This window comes from Buteo buteo, chromosome 6 (assembly GCF_964188355.1).
Source record: "Buteo buteo chromosome 6, bButBut1.hap1.1, whole genome shotgun sequence".
In the NCBI taxonomy this organism is placed as follows: domain Eukaryota; kingdom Metazoa; phylum Chordata; class Aves; order Accipitriformes; family Accipitridae; genus Buteo; species Buteo buteo.
Window position 1 is genome coordinate 18,361,704 of NC_134176.1, and position 25,587 is coordinate 18,387,290.

Here is a 25,587-nt window from a genome sequence, read left to right on the forward strand (position 1 = left end):
CTGCTCTTCTCATCATCTCCTCCATACATTTGCCAGATGTTGGAACGAAGGCATATACCTTTTCATGAAACCATGGTCACCAGGCTCAATCAGCTCACATTTCTCCAGATGTTTTGTGATCTCACCACTTATTAACGTTCCTAGGAGTTAGCCTCACTCTAGCTCAGAATTACTGGTTAAATTTCCCTGTTTCTGTACCAACCCATTTTGGAAGAATTTGATAAGATTGATTTCTATCCAGCCCCTAGCTACACTTCTCCCCACATTCCCCTCTGAGGAACTACTGATTCTGGAGGCAGATTTCTCCCCAGTGTCTTTCTGCTATTTCAGATGTGTAAGTCAGCAAAACCTCCTTACCGATTTGCTATATGCAGAATAGACCCTTCAGTCATTACTAGGAATGGATACATGGATACTTTCCAAGTTGCTAAGGTACTTTTATGAGAGTTTGCATTGTCATAGCTTCTGTGCATGTGAGTAAGCTTTCCCATTTAATTAATAACCTGAAGACTATGGTGAATGAAGGCGCAATCTCTGTAATTGCTCATGAAATTTTTGTGCACAGAATTTTAAAACCAGGTGCAAATTCTCCATTGGCAGCTTGTCTTATGTTACCATCTCTTTTGAAAGCTACCAATTTTATCTACACATACTTTGTGAAATTGACACCTAATTCAATGTGACCATAACAGGAAATTACCTAAAGATCACTTAGACACATTTCTAATTCTGTAATGTGTTGGAGGCCACAAGGTATGCATGTTGAAATGCAATTTTGAGGATCTTCAGCAATATTGTGGCATGTAAGCAGAGTTAAAATAGATTTTTTTTTAATACACAAGTTCCTTTATGAGTGGGAGATAGATTGAAAATAAAGACAATTAGTTAATGAAATAAAAGGCCATTCTGTTAAAATTGTTCAGATGCTCATAAACTTATGAAGAACACATGAATCATGCCCATTCATGCTTCAGTATTCCTGCAACCACTTGATTTATGATTTACAGTCCAAATCCAGGGCCTATGGCTTGTTTACTTTCTCCTGTAACTCTAAACTGAAAGCAAACCTTTGCAAGCATGTGGCTCATTTCAGACAAGCCGAGAAAGAGATAAGCAGTATAAATCTTTTGGTTTCTCAGTACTTGGCATCTTAACTATCATAATTGCAGGGAATATCTGCAAAGTGCAAATTCTTTGGATTACCATCTACTAAGTTCCACTTGCTGGTCTACAGGGATTGGATTCTTTCCTTTTTTCGTTATGGCTGTGTGATGTTTGCCTTTCAGTGTTTAACATTAAGTGGAACTGAGGAATTGTCCTTTGGGACAGGAGTGTCATTGTTCCACTTAATGTAAACAACTGAACAAGGCAAAAGCAGTGACAGTTGTAATGCAGGGTTCTCCCTGCATCCCCTGTACTCGACGTGCATATTTGGGAACAGTGCTATGGTGAAACTATAGCACACTAGCCTGTCAGCAGCAATTTTATCAAAGGGGACTGGCTTGCAGCACACTCAGTGACTGAAAATGCAAGTATCCCATATCCACCTATACACCTTCTCCTACTGCACCCATCACAGACACATCTGGGAGCTTTTATTTGTGGGAAACAGACTAAATGTGTCAGACAGATAAGAAACACTCTTAATATCTGGTATTATATGTTTTTCCAAGGGGGGTGACCAAAGGTTTCAGCAGCGATGTCATTTTCCCCCGATTGTTTTCAACAGGAAACAGAAACGCTCAGCTTCAGCATGGGCTTTATGACACAACCAAGCCTTGGGCGGATTCCAGCCTGATCCTGGAATCCCAGCAGCTGATTGACCTCCCAACCAAAACCTATTTCGTCTCCCACTATGTTTTCTTGGGGCTTGATCCTGCAAGGTGCAGCGTTTGTTGGCCAGGAGCAAGGAAAGCACATAGTTAGTCTTTTCCTAACAGAAAGCACATCTGAAGTCTCCTGGGAGTCTGTGGACAGGGTTGGTGCGTACCTTAGCGTGCTGAAGCTGGAGTGACCATCAGCTCATAGGGATGAGCCTTTATCCACTTATCAGCATTTCAGTAGAAACAAAGCAAGCCTCCCGGGAAAGATTTGTCACGTTTCCAAAAGCACGGAACTCCCTCATTCTGTCCTTTACCCTAAACTGCAGCTTGGAATTCATCCTTCTTTTTCCCTAAATAGCTAAGATCAAACTAAATAAAGGTATTGCAGTTTGTCTTCAGCTGGAACATGTTAGCTAAAGGAAATACTGTAAATTACAGTACAACCATGCCGCACCATTGTGATTGTGTAGCTGATAACTCAGCAGCCAGCTCGCAAATGCAGCTGAGAGCTCTTTGTTAAGTAGGAAAAGGAAAGCGACAGTTATTAAACATGAGCAGTCACTAAAGATTCAGGACTTACCCTGAGTCATCCCTGGCTCCCTTGTCTCCTGCTGATGTTTTCATTATTACAGCAAACTTTAAGACACTTTCTGTTTCACAGTGGCTTTAGAGTTCCTTGGTAAAGAAAGTAATTCCTTTCCATCGCTGAGCAGAACCTCCACATCCTTAAGTTTTGTACTGAAGATGATATTTCAAGGGGCGGCAGGGGGAGAATGTTTAAAACCAGCTTCAGGCTCAGTAGTATTGGAGGGCAGAGGACTAAACAAGCACTGAAATGAAAGCGAACTACCAAGAAGGTCTGATTTTAGCCTCTCTTATTTCTACTTCCTGTATTTATATGAACGGGGGATTTCAGGAAGAGGCAGTCTTTGGTGGTCAAGGGTGTGTGCGCGCGTGTGTGTGTTATAAAGCCATATTTAGTAGTGAAGGCAGGTTAACCTTATTCAAAAGAAGGGCCTGAGACTGTCAGCTTATTTGTTTCTCTAACTTAAGTAAGTTTTAGGGGAAATTGTTTTACAGACTACAGGTATATCAGAAGGCAACAGAGCATGGTGAACTTTGTAAAGGATTTTATAAGGCAGCAAGGCAGTAAGTCTCCGTCTGCAAATTCCTGAAGCATGTGTATTTCTATTGCTTAAGTAACTGGAACCAGATGGAGCTTGGAAACCTTTCTATTTACACAGGACCTGAGAAAATGAAATGTCTTAACACTGGCAGAGGACAGCTTTGCAAAAAAATTCCCAGTTAAAGTGAAAGCTAACGGTAAGGTTGTAAGACTGCTAGTAAATGAACAGCTATCCATGCTGTGAAGCTCCAGTCAGTCTCAGAGCACATTTGACCTGGAGTTACTTAAGTGGTCGAGTATTGTTTGCTCTACTGGAAACCCAACTGAATATAGACCAGCTGTGGAGGCTGGGGACTGACAGACGTGCTGTTTGACAGGGCTTGTGGCACTCCTATTTGGCAGCCCTATCATTCCAGAAATATTTGATGTTAGGAGAATACATAATGGAAAAAATAAGGCAGAAGTATGAAGCAGAGGCAGAGAAAAGCAATTGCATGGAATGGAGAGGGAGACAAATGTAACCTTTTGCCTCTTTTATCTTTAGAAGGAATTTCCCAGCTTTCTAAGAGTAAGTAGACTGTGCCATAAAGCCCACAGCAGAATTGGAAATGCCAGGCAGCTGCCAGTCTATCGGCATGAGGGAAACTAGACCTCAGTGTAGAATAGAGACAATTCTGCAGGCATTAAGCTATGGAGAGTCAGAGGGACCTTTATGATCATCAAGTCACACCTTCCATGTTACAGAAGACAAACTTTTCTCAGTTTTTTTGATCAAGCCTGGAACTTCTGTTGACATTAGAAAATTTATCTTCCAGCTTTTAGAAGGATTTCTCTCAGAAAATCAGAAAGACTGACTGAAAGGTGGCATGATGGAAAATTCACCACCCTTCTATGCAATGTGTCTTAGTGCTTAATTGTTGATGTTATTTAAATTCACACCTGATTTTTTGCCTTGACTTGTCTAGTTTTAAATTTTCAGCTACTGTATCTCATAACACTCTTTTCTACTAAATTAAGGAGCTCTTTGCTCCAATTCATGTAGTCATTTTCAGATGATGATAAACTCACTCAGTGAAGAATTTAGCCCTCTTAGGCAAACTGGTTTGCTGAGATTCACTCATCCCTCACTGCAGGCTTGTCAGATCTCAGCTCTGAATCATTCTGTTGGTTCTGGGCACAGAGGTCCAAGAAAAAAATATGCTCTATATTTGTTCACCAGCTGGGCATCTGTGAAATGCACCTTGGGTATTGGCATATGAACAATCTCCTAGATGCATCACACAAATTCAACTCTAGCCCAGGTTTTCGTTTCCCTCCACTGCAATTCAAGAGGGACCAGGCCCACTCAGAGTTTGCCCTTGCTTTGCTGGAAAATAAGTTTGCCGAGACAAAAAACTGTAAAGGTGTGCTGCTCTGCATGGACCTGCCCAGATGGGGGAAATCTGTGTTAACACAAATTTGCAGCCAACCTAAGCAAAGACCTAAGTTTCTGCAAATACAGAACATCAGTTTTCAGAGAGTGTTAGGCATTTCCAAAGATGTTGTTAGGGAAGAAGAAACAAAAGGACTAGAACTATCAAAAAGGCCCAGGAAAAAAATGGCAAAATTACAGAATACAAAAATCCGGTATTGTGGTGCTACTTCACTTTCACATGATTTGAGAGATGCTTATTTTTTGGTGTTTTTTTTTTTTTTTGTGAAATCTTTCACAATATTTGTAATTTAAAAAATGTAGAGTTTCAGGAATTTGAAGTTTTGAAATTCATTTTGTTAAAGATGTTGACCAAACTTCATGAAAAAATCTCATATTTTTCTCCAAAATGTTTAGTGATTTCTGCAACATAGTTAAGTATTTCTGTAATATATTTAAAATATGAAAACAAACACAAATTTTAACATAAGAAATTTTGTCTGAGCTTTGCTGGGTGTTTTTTTAAGCCAGAGATTTTAGAGGTTTAGAATGTGACACTGTGTTCTAGTATCAGGCTTTGGAAGTAAACAATTATACAAAAGTTAATTAACAAAATAATATCCAGTAACTGCAAAATGCCACTTCTCTGTGATACATCCAAGCCAGATGGGGGAATTCTTGTCTTTTCTAGGACTAATTCACCCTTTCCATCTTAAGCCACAACATGTTGCAGCCCTTTTTTGTATTTTTATGCAGCTGAGTTGGAAAGGTTTAAAAATGGCTTATGGGGGAAGCTCTTAAGTACAATGAGCACTTTGGCTATAATGAAGTGCTTTCAGCATATGCACAGATTATATGAAAGTTCTGCTTTCCACACAGTAGGAAGCAGCTGCATCAATATGACATATGATAACAGCCCATAGGAATTGTCATGCCTATTGTGTCACTAATCCATAGATTATATGCCTTTTATAGAGCCTATTACATAACAGATCACAATGGGTCATCATGTCAAACCTATGGGGGATTAAAAGAAGAGATACTTTCCACATTCAGATTTTGATTTTCAGAAGTTAATTCTGTCTGTAAGAAGGAATCTTTTCCTTTCCCCAGCTTAGAAAAAGTTAGCCTAGCATACCTCAAAGAACAAACCCTTACACAGAAGTCAAAGAATGCAGGATATCCCTTTTCTCCACTTCACTAGGACTCATCTGTAGATGCACAAAACCCACAGTGGCTAATAACAGGTTTATACAGCAACAAGGATTCCAGAAGCATGCATTGTGGTTAAGAAAAAGAAGGTCAAGCTTTGTTTTAACTTGTATCTCCTGGTAGTAAACTGGCTAGCAGTATTCATGAGAAGACAAGTCTTGTCTAATGAAATTGTTAATACACTGGCACGTGAGACAAAGTTAACTTTTAGCTCCTCTTTTTCCAAGAACTGCATTTAAAAGCTTTTCGTCAGCCCAGAACAGACTGTACTGGAGACTATGTATGTATAGCCGGAGTCATCATAGACCCTGAGGTGGACTACAGGGATGTTGGAAATGGGTGATCAAGGGTAAGAGGGATTATTCCTCCTCTTCACAGTATCTCCAGAGCTTAGGTAACTGGGAAAGGAAAGTAGTACTGTGCAGCTTTTGGAAGTTGCTTCCATCCTCTCCAGTCAGCATCCAGTACTCAGTGTGAACCTGCTGGATACCACTATACCATGGGATGAAGCAGCCAAAATAGTGTTGATCAAGGTGTTTCTGAGACTGCCATAATTGCTTCTGGATCAGTGCCTCAGTACAGCAAACTGTGTTCTCAGCAAACCACATATTTGTAGTCCCAAAAGAGCAAATCTTGTGTTTCAGAATTGCTGCGAATCAAACTGATACACTTAACTCACCCCAAATAATGGCTTGATCCAGGTGATGCTCCCTGGAATAGATGAAAATGAGAGCCTTCTGTCATTCAGTTCACCAGGGTCCAGATTTCACCAAGAAAGTGCAGGTGCATCTTCTGGTTAGGTCCTGAAAATTTAGATTTTCAACAATAAATATGAGAATATTTCACATGTTCTCATCATCTGAGAAAAAAACAGCAAACACTCTAGTTGTTCATATAATTTATTGATAGTGTACATAATTTATATAGTGCATTACAATACTGACTGCTATAATCTTTTATAAATGCTGAATTAACTATTTTTTAAAATTTTCACAACAAAAATAATTAAATATCATGCCAACATTTTGTAACAAATTATCACATTAAATCCATCTGGATTTCATGACATATTTATCTGTACAAAGGACCCCATATCACAGAGCATTCACAGTGCATAAGGTCACAGTCATTGAAAAAATAAATAACATGATAAATAGATTTCTGTTATTTACAGTTTACAAACTCATCCCTTTCTGTTTTCAAAGTAAGCAGTTCTAGAAAGTTTTAATAATATTTAAAGAGGTACTGCACCTCCTAAGGGTGCACTGCAAATGCCTGCAAGTATGAAACACAGGGAATTTTAAAAGGTTCAGAAGTTATTTCAGTGATTATAAACAATTTCAAATACTTTCTTGCAATGGAGGAGATAGTGGGAGCCAAACTCTACTCTCAGTTCCACTGACAGAAATTTGTGCCGACTACCAGGACATTAATGAGCACTAGCACCACTCCCAAGAATGTGAAGGCAAGAATTTGGTCATAACTTTGCTGCAGAGTTTCAGCCATTTGAAACACAGATGCTGCTGGGGAACCAGATTTACAAGTGTTCTTTGCATACACAACTGGTGTATGAATGCAGGTCATAATCTTGCTGTAAAAACCCTCTGAAAGGAAGCATCTCAGTTGGTATTAGTCATTCTAGAGATTATACCTGTCTGGTTTTGATATATTCTGATACCTTTAGATTTGTTCACAATTCCCTATTGCTATAAATCAACCTTTCTATTTGTCTTTCAAGTTTACCAAGATCATCTTAGTGATAAGATGGCAATGATCGCTTACATTCTTTGTGCAAGTAAAAAAGAAAAATAAATTGAATTAAATTCAAACTGGTAATTCTTGTAAGAAAATATCTAAATAGCATTAGTTTCCCATAATCATTTCTGTCAGACAGTGCACTGTATGTCAGAAGTATGGTAGCAAGCAGAACAATGTGATGTACAAATTGCCACAATCAATACACATCTCAGCCTGTGGAGAGGGAGCTACATGTATCTCACATTTCAGGACAGGGATGTATAGGATTTCACAGCTTTCTCTGGGGAGAAAATATCAGGACCTCACACAGGGGAAAATGTGAGAAAAGTGTATGCTCAAGTTATTCAAAAGGAGGTTTTAAAACATGTACACAGTAGGTCAGAAACTGGAATGCACATGTCAGTTGAACGACATTCTTCTCTTCAGCAGAACATTGATCACTTGCATACACAGTTTTCAAAATAGTTCAAGGGAATAATAAAGGGTTTGGTACAGAATTGCTGGAACTAAATGTGATAATTTACCTGTGTAACCATCATATAAATCTCATCACCCAACAAAATGAAAAATCTGGAGTTCAGACTCAAAGAAATAGAAAGGAAATTGTGCAGTAAATGCATGAGCTGCAGAGATTTTCTTCTGAGTGCTTAAACACAAATAACAGAGGGATCTGAGGCTTGCAATGACAGAACATTATGCCCAAAGGTGATGCATTTCAATTAGGAAGATTCTTTGGTTTCACCTGGCTATCAGTGTTATTTTAGTGTCTGTTTCATATTACATTAGGTCTGATCTCTCCTTGGCATGAATAATCAGGCAGTATTTACACAGCTTAAAGCACTCTACCAAAAACTTTTAACTGTAGGACACAAATAAATGGCATTACAATTGCAAGAAATCCAAGAAAGGAAGACAACAAAACTCATGAGGGATTTGTGCAACTAAAGCAAACACATAATAAAACAAGTGTGTGTAATTAAAGTACAGCCACAAAGGAAATCAAGGACAGAATAGAATCTTCTCTATAATTGCTAAGTATTAGACTAGTAAAGACCTTTTCCATTTGTTTACATGTTGACAGAATGTTTACAAATACAATCTAAAACCAAAAACAAATTATATGTTTGTTAACAGCTGCAGCAAGCATATAAAAAGAAAATAAAATTGGCACGCCAATGACTGAACCAGGAGAAAGATGGTTGACTACACTGTACCTGTTGGGAAGACGGAAGGTGTTCTTCTAGGCTAGATTTTAGCCCAGAGAGCAGCCCTTAGATCATCAAGTAGTCATTAAGATAACCATAACTGTAGCTTTTTAGATTAGACATGTAGATCCTGAAATCTTTACTCGGGCAATACTTTCCATAAATCAGTAGGATTCAGAGTACCAGGAGCTGGACTTCCATCACACAACTTTATAATTCAGTACAATTGTTAGGGTACATAAATAGAATCAGACACTGCTGAACTCAATGGAAACACTCTCACTTGCTCACTACAGACAGGATTGTACCCTGTGGGTCTGTGTGGGACTGTGCTACTCCAGTGGAACTGCAGTAGAAAAGAGCTGCTAAAAGCTCTCCCTGACCAGCTGTAATCCAGTTTTGATCCTGCTTGTACACCAGGGCAGATGCACAGTTTTGAAGTCTGAGACAAGGAACCAGTTCTCTTATTTACAAGACTGGAAATCCAAAGTGGTATCAGCAGAGCAGAAGTCCACAGATTCTGGCCAAACATTTCAATTTGAGGAAGAAATAAAATCTTTAGACTACAAACCCAATAAAATATTAAAAGATCTGAATGTGATAGAAAACCCAGAAACCATGCTCTGCTGTCACCTTAGGGCACAATCCAGCAAGGCACTTGGATATATGCTTAGCTTTAAGCATGGAAACAATCCTACTAAAGTTAAGCTTTGCTGGATATGGGATATCTTTTTCTGAGTTGTATTACTTTTCAGTGTTAGTATGCTGGCAATTTTCATATCACAGTAACAGTTTTCCCTCTTACATCCACTAGCTTTCTTTTCACTCTTGAGCTGAACATTAACTTACACAACATTGTGACATACATTCCAAACTCAGCCAGCTAACTTTTGCAATGGTTAGTACAACAAAATGGCTACAAAATTTTACAGACACAGTCTGAACAGATGCAATACAGAACTGTACTAATTGCAGAGAGCCAAGCACAAATCACTCCTTGATTGAAAAATAGCAAAATTTGTAGTGGTTTCCTGACCACATGAGCAAAATTATTTTTTTTTTGTATACATGTGAAAGGCACTAGTCCGCTATTACTTGGCAATAGCCTCCTGAATTACTGATACCTTCTGATGTGGGTTTATCTGATATACAGCAATTTGTCAGTCAGATCTTTCTCAGGCCATTCAGTTTATCTGCATGTCTTGGTCTGTAACTGTCATCTTTATTTATTTTAGCATATGGATAACAACTACATAGGGACTCATTAAACTACTTCATATGATTATGTGTCATGAAGGCCCTGATACAGCATCTAATAATTCTTTGGCAAACAATACATCCCTGGTCATGCAGTGGTGTCAGAGAAGAATCCTACTAATGTTATTTATAATGATAAGCATGGCATGATACCTGTCTCATAGCAGAAGATGCATATGAGACCATGTCATGAAATGCAGCATTGGAATTCAATATAAATTGTCCTGAAGTGGGTCTATGTTTTAGGGAGGGCTATAGATGACAGGACAAGGCATGCGATTTATGGTCAGTATTACCTTCTGAGGCTATCTCTTGCTACAACAGAACACTCTAGTTTTCTGGAGCAGGTGATATTCAATTTAGGCAGAATAATTCTTAATTATGTCTGAAGGATTTATGGCATTAACAAACACAATTTCATGCATATTTGGGCTGGGGGTCAGCTGCTACAGACCAAATTGTTGGCCCTAGTCTTCTGAAGTTGCCCGGCTCAGAAATATGAAGGTACAGTACAATTTGCTAGGTCTGGCACTGTAAACATTGATGTCCTCCTCACTGTCAACTCAGCTAATCAATAGCCATTCAAAACTAGATTTTGGAACTACTCTTCTGGAGTGTAAAGACACCTGAGCTGCCTGAACTGTGCAGAGAAGAGCAAACATTTGCTTGGAGACAGCTAGTTCTCCAAGCCCACCTAACAGCAGAACATAGGAAAAAAAACATTTACTCAGTCTCTCTCTCTGCTCCTTTCAGCCTCACATCTAAGCCATCACAAGATTTTCAGCAGCAAACTGTCCTCCTGAAAGATAGCAGGGAAGAGAGTTAAGACTAGAGGGATACTCCTACAGTGGTACAGCAGTATGCTGCATCTTCACAGCCTTTCTGCAACAAAAGACTCAAAGATGAACATGAATTCCATCTCCTCAGCTTTACACTGCAGCAAAAATGTCTTGAATGCCTGGAAATGGGGTCACTGGCATACTTGAGATCAAATGTGTTTACTGTAATGCTTGCCCATTCAATAAAGCATTTTAATAATGATGTATTTGTTGCCATCTTTAGGACTGGCTAGTTTAACTACATAACTACTTAATTAAGATGAAAAACCTAAATGGATACTAATACTGACATTTGTAACCAAGTGTAAAGCAAATAACAAATATGTTGCTCTTTTTTCCTTAGGATTACACTGAAAGGATCCAATTCCTAAAAAAAATTCAACAGCAGAATACACTCCTTAATTTGTACCAAAATAATTTGAAAAATAGCTTTAATTGTAAACACATTGCCTGTTGTAAACAGTATTCTGCATGTGAGCTGGCTAAAGATAATTATTTTTCATATATGTCAAAATAAGGAACTTTCTGATTAAGTGCTTATTCACTAAGGTTTTAATAGTATGTTCTTATTGACACAATAATGGGATTTTTTATATATAGTCTTAAGTGCAAAATGTTACTATATTTAAAAATGCATCAACTATTAGTTAATTTGTTTTGGTTTATAAACATTAAAAAATTAAAAAAATCTATGTATAAAGTTAACTGTGCTTCTTTAGAAACTTTATGTGATCATTCACATACAGCTTTAAAATATTTTTAAAGTTTAGTAGCAATTCAAAATACACTCAGTGATTTGCAATCATATGACTGCTACAATGTGGAATGTTACCCATTATTTTTAATACTCTGGGCCAGATCTTGCTGTCAATTACATCCAGAGTAATTCCTTATATCCCTGTATTTATGCTGGTGGAAAGGATATCAAAACTTGGCTTCTACTGGGGGTTAAAAAGAAGTATATCATGCTTCAAAACTTGCATGCAATCAAATCAAGGACCATATTCTCTTGACAGACTTGCTTTTGTCTAGGTGTTTCTTATCTGCACTGCTCAGTGTCAGACACTCATCTTCATTAAGCTTCTGGGAATAAATAAAAAATGGAGAAGAATACACCAGCTTCTTGACTGATGAAATAAGCTTCTTCCTCCCACCAATCAAATCAAATCATAATCAGGGTGGGTTTTGTTGTCAGAAAGTCTGGATTATGTTCAGATACTACTCTTAGCTGATAACAATAATTGATAGTTACTGAGCACCCAGTTATATTTTATTTCTTTAGTTTCTTCTAAATTTACACAATGGGCTTACAAAGGCCAATGCAAAGTTTTTCTTGTGGTATAATATTCCACAAATGTTAGTTTGTATTTATGTATACAACATTCCTCATTAACGGTAGAACATATTATTCAAGTATGAATTTCTGCACGTAATTCTGTTCTTCAGTATGCAGATACTCTGACTTCTAGTATGCATCATCACAAGTGATACAACATAGAACCATTTCCTCTTCTTTCTCTGCCACATTGTTCATGTCCATTGAAAAGAGTGATAAGTATTCAACACTGCCATCAAAAGCTGTCAGTGCAGTTCCTCTATAAGCAGAGCACTTGAAGGGGGAAATGATGTCCTCAACAGTGCATGCCATGATATGTGCCTTGGACTTTCTGGTCCTGTAGTTGAGATATTTTGACTGAGCCAAGAAAAGTTCTGAACTTGCCTCTTATTCTTCCATGGAAAATAAATGTCAAAACCAAAAGAACAATGAAGATTTTTCTCCCATCCTCTTGCTAACCTTGGTGGTGGTGCTTGATTGTCTGCAAAAGGAGAATGAAAACCACAACAAAATGTCCCATAAATGGGTCATTTTAGAGTTCTGCATAAGATCCACACAGCTTTATGACTGAGCAGCAATATCCAAAGAGGAGGAAAATGCTTTGGTTGCCTCGAGCTAGCATGTTAAAAGAAAGGTATGCTTTCCTTCCACACAGGTAAAAGTGCTTGTTAGCTGATGAAGCAGGAATGACACTCAAATTACTTATGGAAAGAAGGTAGAAATGTGAAATGCCTCCTGTCATTTACAGCACATGTAATCAGAAGAATTTCAGTCTCTCTCCTTGTGGTTTAAATTTCTTCTCGGCACATAGGGAAGTTGACAAAGGTGAAGACATTAAACTCTATCAATATAGAGAAACACAGGAAAACAGCATAAAGAAACAAGACGTAGATGCCTAATTTCCTGTCAAGTTTCCACTTATTTACATGGATTCCAAACACCTGCAAGCAAACAAAGTGTTAGTTAATTGAGCGCCAAAGGAGACTTTTGGAAACAACCATTATAAACTAAAAATTAGAGTCTTTTGAATTAGACATCCTGAACGAAGATAAAAATATATTCTCAGTATTTTATAGATCAAAAAAGCAACATACACTTTTCTGATCAAGAAAAGGAATGTAAAAGCCCAAACTAAGAACTCAAACTCTGCCCTGACTCTCAGTTGTCCTACAATCCTTTTACCAAATATTAAATGAACCTATCTTAAGGTCCCTTCACAAGTTCTTTATGTAACTGAGAAACAGGCCCCTAGGTGCTCAGTTTCAGTCTGTGGTGCATTTTCAGTACATGAGGCATGTTCTAGTCAGGCAGCACTCTTTCACTGATTCAGTAAGAACTAAAGGCATGCACTGAACTAGATGAATGCCTCTCCCTCAAGTGCTCCCCTACAGATCCTTTATGTCCCTGTAGTACGTCAGCACCTAATGTTCATTCTTTCAACAGCTTCAGAAGAGGTGCTTTCTTTGACGTTTTGCTCAGCTCCAGAACTAAGGGGAGTTACAAGTTACAGACAGCAAAGCAATGAAGTCCTCATGAAGGCATCGGTTTTCAATGGTGTTGAGTGCCTCTGAATTATTATTTGTTTTGCTCAAAACTCTCCACTGAGTTTTGCTGGGAGGGTCTGTGTGGATCAGGGTATCCAGCAGAACAAATGAGACAATAATAGATCCTTCAAACTCAGGTCATATGGCTTCTGCTATGAAAAGATTCTTTTCAGAAAAGCATGAACAGCTAGTATAGTAACACATCTGCATAATCCTCCTTTTTTTTCCAGAGTGCTGAGTACCATGATTACCAATATGCGCACAGCAACATCAGATACAAATGTCTACACATCTTTGTTGTTTCACAGGAAATGTGCAGTATGGCAGAATGGGGGATAAGAAAAGAAAAGAACAGGCTCCCGCAGCTTATATATCAGATGCATTAGGAAGTTAGTGGCAGAGTGAACAGCCCTGGTCATTCTATCACTTAAGTCATGCACAGGTGATGTGGAGTTTTGTAAGACCTATTCATGCAACAGTGTGAAATCTCCAGTGATGGTCCCCTTCTCCACAGAGCCTCCACAGGCATTCAGTGAAAGATGTTAGTATAAGTGGATATTTTTATACCTTTGGGATTTGATTCTTCCCACAGAGGGTTCCCTGGGAGTCAGCAGGATCAGACCTTAAGTACCAGCAAAATTGACTTTTGAAACAGAATTATTGTTTCACCTTAACAAATCATGTGTTACAAGGGTAAGTGTCTTATGCTGAGTGACAGTTAGCATGCCTATTCAAAGTCCTGAGGTTCACGGTCCTCACCGACTTGTCTTCGTTAAGGGTTTTGGCTATAGCACTTAGTTAGTCCAGACTGGTTTTGGAAATTGGAGACAAGGGCAAAGGGTGATAAAGCATACCTGGGTCTTGTCCCAATATAAAGCAGAGACAGGCCTGGGGTATGCAGCAGGACACAGGAGCACAGAAGTATTATGGGATCCCACAATTTCAACACTGCCACTGAAATCAGTGGGACCTATACGTATCCAGCATCTCTTGCACCAAATGTCAGACATCAGTCCTCACTGAGGACAATGGTAGCTCTTCAACTCATGGTATTGCTAGGAGAATGATACTTTACAAGAATCAATGCTTTGGAGATAATAGCTATTTCCATTTTATCCTTCTGTAACATGTAAATACCTAATAAGTATATTGCAATTGGAATACTTGGAGATACTCAAATACTTACAGTAAGTGCCACTGATCCTAGCAAAAGTGCAACTGAATAGACCAGTCCTTTGCTGTTTATCTTAACCTGTGGGAATTAGACAGAGAAGAGATCTTTAAAATGCTCAGCATATAACTGTGCTTTGGAGATCAGAAATCAATTTACTGATTTATGGTCCACCTTCTGTTTTGAATAGTGACTGACTTACACATTTTAAACTACACAAATCTATGACAGATTTATCATAATGAAGAACAGGAAGATTAAGGAATCAAAACAAATGTATAAGTAATTCCACCTCCATAAAAAAAAAAAAAAAAATCAGCATTTATAATGGATTTTATGTTAAAAGATCCTCAGGAGAGAGAGATAAGCTGTTATTCTCATCTTACAGACAAAAATACTAGGGTACAGGGAAACAGCCAGGTGTGCCTGAAGCTGTGTAGTGAGAAACTGAGTGAGCCACAAACAGCTATCCATGGCACTATTTTTCTGCTATCCAGTATAATGTACTCCAGTTGACAAATTGGGAATTAATTGTGGCTTGTGGAAGAAGAATGGCTTCCTTAACTCCTGGTTCCTTGGCAAAGAAATAACAACTTATTTAGCAACCAATAACATGCTCAGCAGGTTGTTGGGGTTTTTTTTTTAAATTTTATTTGCATGCTTTCTTTTTATGATTTTTTTTTTAATAGACAAAAAGAACTAATTAAAGATTTGCCAAGTATACATACAATTGATCCATAATCAATCGCCATGGTCTGCAAACCCCATGGAACGCCAAGGCCCACCAGAATGTCAAAGACATTGCTCCCTATTGTGTTGGATACTGCCATGTCACCGAGGCCTGCAGAGAAAAAAACAACAACTCTTGGGTAAAAACAAAGTATAGGACCATTACTCTGTGTACTAGAGGAAACTAAAGGGGAATGACCTGCATTGATCCAAGCCCTCTTGGACTGGCCAGAGTATCTGAGGTAGGGAGATGATTTCTATAATCTTTGCATGACTTCTAGAAAAAGTGTGCAAAAACTGGTCACTCCAACTACATCTTCCTTGTGTCTTGGAGAGCCTTTACGGGGTGTGTGGTATCCATTCAGCATCTGAGTTACATGCCAATTAAAAAAACAAGTCTTGTTCTAGGTAGCCTGCAGCCACAAGTAACCTGGAGATTATGTACTGGATTTAGTATGTGGACATGTGGCCCTTATCTCATGTGAATGAAGAAAAGTGATTCTGAAAAGAACCCAACCAGATAGATGGTAGTCAAAGATATTAAGCACTTCTGTGGGGCTTAATCAGCAATGATTTCACTTCAGGAACAATAAAATGCTACAGGGGAGGAAAAAAGAGTGAATAGTGGTAAAGTCCCAAGACATTACTCAAAATCTACTCCTAATGCTCATCACTGGTTGGCATCTCATTCTGCAGCAGTGTCAATGGATGTGAGGAAGGCAGAATACTTCTCTGCCTCTGCTCATTTCCCTTAGGCACTGGCCTAACTATTGAATCACTTCCACAAAGTGAATATTGGAAAGGTAGAGGAACTGTGACGTAAATGGGACATGTCCCACAAATACTTTGAGTACACAGAGTGGAGACAGACACTACCACATCATAAGTACAGTATCTGTACATAAGTACAGGAAGCCACTGAGAGAAAGATTATGCTTTGGACCCATATTATGGTAGTGACCATCTCTACTTTTTAGATACTTGCCTGCAATCTGTCAGTAAACATCTGGAATCCAAGTTAGTGCAAAGTCCCTGTATTGTCTTTGAGAGAATGGGGCTGCTTTTTGCCAAGCTAGTGCTTACCTTCACTTCCAGAGGAAACAATCCCTAAAGTAGTATTGCCTAATACTAAAGAAGAACTAATCTAAAGAAGCGGTCTGTTAATTTAAAAATGTAACAAGTTTTCCTTCTGTTCTTGCAGAAATCTGTTCACTTTAATACTACGTATGGAAAACTAATTTAGTGGGAAGGTGCTTCCATAAGAATCCTGAATACTTTTTTGTACTACTTTTTGTGAGAATTTCCAGGACACAACAAATAATACAACCTGGAAAATGAAATATTTTAAATATGTAATTCTTTTTGATCAACTAACATTTAACAGCACTACTCCTATCTCAAACTACAAAGGTGGGGCTTTTGAGTACTTAATTTATCACTTCAGAACCCTTGTTGTTTGCCCAATGATGTGTGCTGGAGATCTCATTATCTGGAAAAAAAAGACTACGGGAATTGGAACAGTGGAAAAGAATACAATTAGGACCTTTTCTTATTCTACTGCAGTATAGGAGATCACACTGTCAGGTTTAATGTTTTTCAACAACAGGAAGGGATGTGGCTACAGGTACCTCTCAAGTAACAAAAGAAATGTAAAGAACCTCAATCAAAACTTAAAGATATGTGAGAAAGCCTTTGACAATTTCAATTGGAAAACTGATGAGGACATAGCTGACATTTATCTAAAACCCTTTCCAGTGCAGCTATTCATATGTCCCAATGGGAAAGAGGTCTGCATTGGATGAGAAGTATGCCTGGAGCAACATCACTTCTGCCAGATTCTCTTAAACCACTTCACTTCCCTGGGTTCGAGAGGTCTTCTAGAAAACAGTACAAGTTTTACAGGGACAAGTGCGGGTCAGCATATATTCTTCAATGTAGTTTTTGATAGCTGATATTCCAGTTTTGTCTACTACTTTTATCTTTTTACCCTGACTGATACATACCATGCATGGGATTTCTGAGTGTTGAATGACCTTCTAGAATGCTAGGGCGTGCCAAGTCCCATTAAGAAAAAGATAACAGGACAGAGATTATTTATTTGGTTCACAATAATTAGCGCAGTGTTTTGGCTTTTAACAAGGCCCTGAAACAGTAAAAATAAAAGAAAAAAAAGAATAAAATTGCACTGAGAATTTGCATGTATGGTGGAAGCAACTCACAGAGTATGTATGTAAGAATGCAGTTATGTTTCAGCAGACACAGTACCTTGTCTTGCTACTATTAAGCTGGCCATGCAGTCTGGGACACTTGTTCCTGCAGCTAGGAAAGTAATGCCCATGATAACATCTGGTATCCCAAGGGTGTATCCAATCACAGTCACCTGAACAGTGAGGAAAATAGATTAACTTATCATATTTGGTAAGTCTCCTCATTCCAGTACAGTTGTGGCATACTCTTAACTTTGATTTCTGGTGTGGACTCTAACAGGATTAGACTCAGGATATTTATCCATTTCTGCAAGTTAAATAATTGTGGAATAACCAGCCTAAAACCAACCCTGTAAAAGGAAAAATACTTTCAGTCATATTATTCAACATTTTAAGAGCAAACAAAAAGCTCCATTTTCTGTACTTCTAATAGGACGTACTGATCTTCTAAGGAGGAGCACAAATATAATCCAACCTGTGGGGTTTTTTTTTTACATTTCCAAGAATGGCAAGATTCTCACTGTATCTACTCTCAGAAGGACTGCAACCAATTCATATTGTGATATAGGAGCAGAGATATAAAGCACTTATTTTATCCCAACACATGAAGAAGGAACCAGTTTCTTGCATGACTTCTGATATAATCCCAAAGTGAACAAGTCTGATTATGTTGTCCCCTGAGAGTCCAGACGCAGCTTTAAAAGAGCTTAGGCAATGGCTGAAGCTTGTAGCAGAGCTCTTGGAAAGGACAGGGAACTGTATTTAGCTGGAACATCCAAAGAAGGCTGAAAAAGTATCAAGAGAAAAGGCTGAACAGGCAACTGAAAAGGAAATAGCCTTGTGAGAGCGAGAAGACCGAATCAGGGACAGGCAGCTGCTTCCCTGCTGAGATTGCTAAGGGTGGAAGTCTTTAAGGCTCTGTGTTGTTTTCTTGAAATAGCTTGCCAGTCTCTTACATGAGAAAAACTGGCCCCTTCACCAAAAAAGGTGTATTTTAGGAACCCACTCACAAACCTTATTCTGAGGGGCAAGCTGTGACTCAGAAATAGGAGTGGGCATGATTCTCCTGCTGCAGGTGGTAACAGGGTATTCAGATCTGGCTGCCTCTTAAAACAAGCTGTGTTGCAGCCTTCATGAGCACATCTCTCCTTTGTGAAGGGGATATCTACAAATGGCACCAAGGTACAGAGTGTGGCCTTGCAAAGGACATATGGTATGAAATGAATGTGTGGCTTTGACACCATTATGCCAGGCAGAATGAATGGCTGGCATATGAGTTTCTCTAACAGTCTACGTTAAGAGAAAAGAGGATTACTTTACAATACAAAACTTATATAGAAGGTTGCAAAAAGTATATGGAAAACACAATCTTCCATGAGAGGAAACATAAATATTAAGCGTTTTGCAAATGCCAATGCCTGACACATTTGAGGAAGGTAGAGATGTTCTCCATGCAAAAAAGATTTTGCAGGGAAGAAGGTAAGAAGCTCATGAACAAAAACTCTTCCATATGCACGAATAGAAGAGTGTATGTGTGTGTATATGTATGACTATGACTGTATATACGTGAGACTATAAATTCCAATATGAAAACAGCTGAAGATTTCTTCACTATATTTTCCTTTAAAAGGAAAAAAGAGCATATAAATTCTTCAGCAGCATATCCTATCAATCTTCCGGTAATAGGTATATACAACTTTTTGGTTTTCCATCTTTAAATGTAGAAAAAGGTAACTTTCTATACTTCCAATGTATGGCTAATTTTTCCACCACAAAGTATTTGAGGAGCTTTCCTATTCACGCTGCTGCTCTGACTGAAAACATACACTTGAGAAACTGAAAGAGGGTAAGAAAGAAAAATTAGGAACTTATTCAAATCTTCAAATAAGCATGCTCCTGAATTGACAACAATTTACAGATCTACATACAGATCTACAGATAACACTGCTTCTCACAGATCTAAGGCAAATGGAAACGTATCAGCAATCATAATACTCTTCACTAAGAAGGATTTTCTTGCATTATTCCGTCCACTCGAGCTGTTTTACACCACTTCTGAGTCATCCATCTGCCTTTTATGCGTGTTTCAGTATCAGACCCTGTAGCCAAATTTCTAAAGGTGTCTCAGCTCCTGAGAGTTAAATGTTTTCATTTAGACTCCCTTTTACTAGTAGGATGTGGAGGTCCACATTCTCTTGAAAATCAAGCTGGCACCTTTCTGTATTGTATTGGGCCCTATACAGTAAAGGCCCAATTACTTGTGCAGAAAAGAGCAGCAGAAAGCTAGAATTGTAATAATTAGAACATGAGCTGAAAAGACTGCACTACAATTACATGCCTTTAAAAAATACACAGAATACCTATTATCTATGTTGAGAGGCACATTTCACTCAGTAGGTAAGTCCTGCTACATGCACTTACCATCCACACCATGAAGTAGGAGAACAAGGCAATCCAGAGAGTGGATAAGACGAATGTCACCATAAAGCACCTCTCCCAGCGTGGTTTGCTGCAGTTTGGAATGGTGCAAAAGAGCACGAATATCAACGGCCATGTCAAAATCCATTTAATTTTGTTCATTTTTCCATCTGCAGGACAAAGAAAGGAAAGAACCAGTTTAGCTTTCCCATCACTATCCCAGGCCCAGTTACACCTCTGTGAACACAGCAGATGATCCCAGAAGATCACAGAAGGATGTTTACAACTGTGCATGTCAGCTCATTTTCCAGTGTACCTTTCATCTATAGTTAGTCTCGTCACTCTCAGCCAAGTTCTGTGTGCACACCCAGAACCGAACAGTTAAGCCTGCCAAGGTCTATGTAATCCATGAAAGAACTACAATGATTTAAAAGCATGGGTGATTTTAAAACCAAAATTAACAGCCAGGTTTGTTGCTCTTTCAAATACCTGTATTACTATTAATCCAAAATAAAAAAAAAAACAACCAAAACCAAACAACCAAAAAAACCTTCCCCCCTCCCTTTTTAAAAAGGAAGATGGAAATCTTTGTAGTGAAAATAACCTGTACGTTTTGTGCAGCAACAGAAAATACTTTCACAGAAAACAGAAGCACAGACCCAGCCTATGAACATGACAAACTTGTTTCACATGCCTCACTGTGGTCACTTGGGCAGAACTTTAAACTGGTACGTAGGAAATCTAGACTTGCTAACTCTCTCCAACTGCATACGGTACCACCTTGAGATGCTCTCTTACCCTCCATAAAAGGAAACTGAAGATACTGACTTCCCTCACACAGCTCTCCAAAATCAACTGGTGAGAAATACCAGAGAACTGTCATTACTGAAGACAAGTACAGACCTTGTCATTTTTTAAAAATGTAAAGTATTGTAAATGTGCACATAAATATCAATACATAAAAGAGAATTATTTTATAATTGGGTCATAAATAAATGGGGCACTTATATGAGGCATCCTGCAAATAGGATAACAAATTTGCTTATCAGGCTAAACAAGAGTATCACAGTCAACAGCATGGTGGGTTTTTTTTTGGGTTTTCTTTACATTGTTTTAGAATTATGCTAGTAAGGATTTCCATCATTAACTGATAAAGATATGCATGAGATCTAATAAAATATGCCATTGTGAATAAAATAGTTGATCGCATTGAAAAATATCAGATACATCTCCCAGTGAAGTTATTTAGCTAAATTATAAAGGGCAGGTAATAATCAGTGAAAACTCCTATCAATTTCACCAGGAATTTTCTTTCAGCAGAGACACTGGGATTTAGGATTTGTCTAATGGGAGTTTTTGTCAGCGAATTTAATTACATTGAAATCTGTCTTCTGGACCACTGTGCACCAGATGAAATGAAATTAAACATTTAAAAATTAATAATACTTTTGTAATTTATGAGGCTGCTTCCTAGTCTAATTCAACTTGGTGAGTCCAAATCCAAGTCTTTATTCATTTACTTCACTATGTATTCTAGTACTAAATTGTCTTGCTCGAGTTATGAATCAGCTCCTTAGCTTGAGATTTCCCTGTGAATTCTGAGATGCCATCAACCCACCAGGAAATCTAAGACTAAGCTTGGCTTTTTATTCCCACTTAGCTTGTGGCTGTGGAACTTCTAACACATAAAACTACTTAAGTCTCCTAGGGTCAATTCTAATTCTAGAACTTTACATGTCACTGGGGATCTATTACAGATTTTACAGAAAAGTTCTTTTTCCCTCTGGCTACATATACTGCTATACAGATTTTTAAAACAGTTATCTTTTATCTGTTCTATCCAGAAAATAACACTTAGCTCACATCTCACTTTAATTCTGTTAACAAGGCTGTAAATATCCTATGGTAATTTATACGTCCTCCTGTTTAACTGGTTACAGTTTAGATCATTAAAAGACTCCTGCTAGTTAATTTGTACTCTTTATCTACCCAAGTTGCTAAGCTTGGTTCATAGTCAAACAAGTCAGCATGGCCTAGGCCAGTAATTTCCTCAGTGCGTAATTCTAAATGCATGGTGAGTGGGTGACTGTTTGACAGGAGAAAATTATGGATCCAATTCTGATCTGATGTGGGTGTAATCTGACTGACTTCAGTGCTGCTACACACAGGAGATTCAGTCCCATTTCTCTTTTCAATAACGTGAATAAAAGAAACAAAATTGCCTGGAGAACAAATAGAGAATAAATAGATGCACTCAGCCTCTGCTGGGGAATATGCATCTTGTCAGGGATCCTGTCTAGTGCCCTGAATTACTTAAACAAATGCTTAACTGTGAGAATTCACAGTGTCTTACCACTGGCATTGCTATGCTTGCTCAGTTCCAGGAAAACCAAAGCATTAGTGGAGGAGGACTTGCCTTTCCCTTATCTCTGCTCAGTTTGAATGGATGTGTGTCAGATTAAAATTCCTGGCCCTATTAGCGGTGATGCTTTCACACCATGTCATGAGTCAGAACTGGTTTTTACAGCTAGATGGTTTGTGGAAGTGACATTTGCATTCATTACATGGCAACCAGCCTTGAGACTTTGGGAACAACAACTGCATGTAATTTGGGGTTTTGTTGGGTTAATAGAGAAGCTGACTGGCCATTTGCAGTTAGCCTGGAATAGTTCTGAACCACCACGGCCAAAGCAGCCTACTTGACACACTTTACATTGGCTTCTCTTTTGTGTTAGGGTTTGCTAGCTTTTATAAACTTTTATGTAAAGCCTTAAGTATATCTGTCCTCAGTTCTGCCCCAAGCCGTTTTCTTCAGCTCCTACTATGCTAGGTCATGGAACTTGTGTGGCACCCAGTGCTAAAGAAGTCTACTCTTATGCTGTAACTTGGTAGTTTTGTAAGAATTTAGGAAGTTTAGCAGCAACCTCAATAAAGTGAGACTTTATTTCCTCAGGAAATCGATGACTTCATTCATTTTACCTTGCTTAGATGATTGCACAAACAATACACAGCTTGAATATATTTTTTTTAATTTATTTTGGAATTACTTCTTGTCCTGCTCTGTTGTTTTGTTTCTGACCACCCACTCTAAAATAATCATTAAAATGATTTAGTAATAAATTTGTTAAATTGGGGTATGCTTTTAGTTCATGATAAATTGTTTTATGATTGTTGCTTAGCTCCCCAGTACATCTGCAAGAAAGAAAATTATCACCCTCATTAAGGCTATTATTCAATACATAGCTGTTCTGCAAAAACAGACAAACAGTCCCATTACAAGACTTTAGCTCAGTTGTTTTAATAGCAGTACTGGCCACTCCTGTGAGCCCTGGGACTGAAGGCTCCTGCGGCAACACACATAGCTGAGAAAAGGTGTATTTTGTTTGTTGCACCCCCCACAAGAATAATGAAAGAATATTGATTTATTACAGAAAGCAACACTGGTCTATATTCTGTTCACTTGACCCTGCTGTAAAACAGAAAGATGAGGTTTTTGCATGAAGTTGTTTTTCCTAATTTATACATCCATTTTTCTGTTTTTCCAGATATTTGGAAGCCAAGCATGCCAAGTATTTCAGAGAGGTATCATTACAGAAGAGCCTGATTACAATGTTTCTGAAAATGAAGTAGCAGCCCTACAACAAAGAGCCCTTTGCTAATTTTCAATACATTTCTGGGCTTGTCATCTTTCCAGATGTTATGCTCACAATAATTACTTTTACATACAATAGTGTCCTGGTGAACAAAGTCAACAACACACATCACAGCACTGAGAGGAAATGAATATTTCCTTAAGGCACTAAAGAAAGTGCCTTTTACAGGAAAAATACTGTCCTATTTGCAACATTCACACAGAGTTGAGAGGAGCTTAGTACGAAAGTGTGAAACTACATTTGTTTTCAATCAGATCAGGAGTGTACCCTTGAAGTAAATCTCCTGATTGTCCCAATTTACTGTATTTTGGTTTGCAATTTACTGTATTTTAGTTTGCAACACAGAGCAGTCTTGCATCACACCAATGAGATTCCTTTGGTATAGAGCCGAACCAGAGGCACAAACTTAAAAGCGCTCCAAATAATAATGGGCGTTTAGTCCATGGGACCAAGTTAGAGCTAGTCTGAAACAGAACTTCCAAACACATATAGTGCAGACAGCCTACATGTCCTAGTCAATAAGCTGCACAGATAACACTTTTTTTGAGTTTAGACAGACTGGAGCCTGCAACTACACTGTCAGGAGTCAGATCTAAGTGAGTGTAGTTAGTTGAATTTGATAGCTTTTCCACTCAGTCTTCCCTTTAAAAGTGTGGCAGTCAAGCATAGACCACTGCTCCACACATTAGCTACTTCAGAACATGCATAAACTTTCACTTGTGAAAAAAGTATCTCCTTACACAAAGCAATTAGTAGCTGACTGATCTAAAAAAATTATAACGTCCCTGAAAAGCATGAATCTAATTGGCATACAGGATTTTCATAACTGTATTTATAGGAATTTGTATAAATCTCCAATTTAAGGTAACTTGAAAAATGGGAAAGGTTTTCTCTAATTTAAGTCTATCTGTAAAATGAGAAAGGCTTCCTGGAGTTTACTAGGGATTTCTATTTTTCTGGTTTTTTTTTTTTTTGCTTTTGACAATGGTAAACTTAAAAGAAAAATAAGACATGTTCAGGCTGGCCTAGGAAGATTATTCCTGCAGATTTTTTTGGTGCTCCACTTCATCATTTTTAAATTACTTTTTAATCTTTTAAAATCTCTCTACTATTTTTCACTTAAAAAGAAAAAAGCCCAACTGTTTTTCCCCCCATAAAAAGTGATTTTTAAATCACCTGTCCCCTTGGTCCTAATTAGGCTTTATATTTACAAAAATGTATTTACACCCACATATCATTACCAATATTAATTCAAATCTCAACCTGAAAATGTGTACAGTAACGTACATACTGGGAGCTTTGTAATAATACACACAGCAAGTAAAATTCTGCTAGAAAGTGCTGTTGTTCATCAGACTTGAGACCGACCGTAAAACTTTAATACATGTAAATTAGCCAATCTGAAAGCCTAATTCATTTCTGAGCGTGTACAGTATCCAAAACACAAGGGAGGAATGTAAATTTTTCTTCCAAGTATGGGACTCAACGTAGAAACAACTGAAATAAATATAACAAACTAGACCCATTGTGAATTTTCCATCAGAATTATTTTCCACTGAAAAATGCCTTTGTTGCAAAATAAAAAGTTTCTGAGAAAATGGTTTTCAATTTGCTGTTAGGAAAATTAACACAGCAGTTGCCTCTCCACCTTCTTGGAAAATCCTTACTGATTTCAGCTCTGCAACTTTCCCTAGGAATTGTGGAGGCAAGAGACTCTGTGTTACCACACTAGAGACAGGATATGTAGTGTGTAAAAAGGTATCCAAGAAGGCATAACCTTTTTCAGCCTTCCAAGTGGGCAGTTGACATACTAAAACATTTTTATTGCAATTCTCCTGCAACAGAGCCTTGGAAACAATTCTTTTTTTTTTTTCTTGTGGAAAATACCGAGGTTTTAC

At 38.1% G+C, this 25,587-nt stretch overlaps 2 protein-coding genes across 2 annotated transcripts in view; both read right to left on the reverse strand.

The window, feature by feature from the left end:
• The window catches only part of RIN3 (Ras and Rab interactor 3), a 70,069-nt gene extending 67,421 nt beyond the window's left edge, over positions 1-2,648 (reverse strand). The window contains exon 1 of the mRNA XM_075029939.1: positions 2,404-2,648. Within this exon, the coding sequence (XP_074886040.1) occupies positions 2,404-2,447 (44 nt within the window). The 5' untranslated portion in view covers positions 2,448-2,648. The remainder of the gene's footprint in view (positions 1-2,403) is intronic.
• Positions 2,649-9,584: 6,936 nt separating this feature from the next.
• Positions 9,585-25,587, reverse strand: part of SLC24A4 (solute carrier family 24 member 4) — a 94,633-nt gene continuing 78,630 nt past the window's right edge. The window contains exons 13-17 of the mRNA XM_075029940.1: positions 20,040-20,206; positions 17,677-17,791; positions 15,411-15,523; positions 14,698-14,763; positions 9,585-12,908 (exon numbers count right to left, since the gene is read on the reverse strand). Of these exons, the coding sequence (XP_074886041.1) occupies positions 12,756-12,908; positions 14,698-14,763; positions 15,411-15,523; positions 17,677-17,791; positions 20,040-20,206 (614 nt within the window). The 3' untranslated portion in view covers positions 9,585-12,755. The remainder of the gene's footprint in view (positions 12,909-14,697; positions 14,764-15,410; positions 15,524-17,676; positions 17,792-20,039; positions 20,207-25,587) is intronic.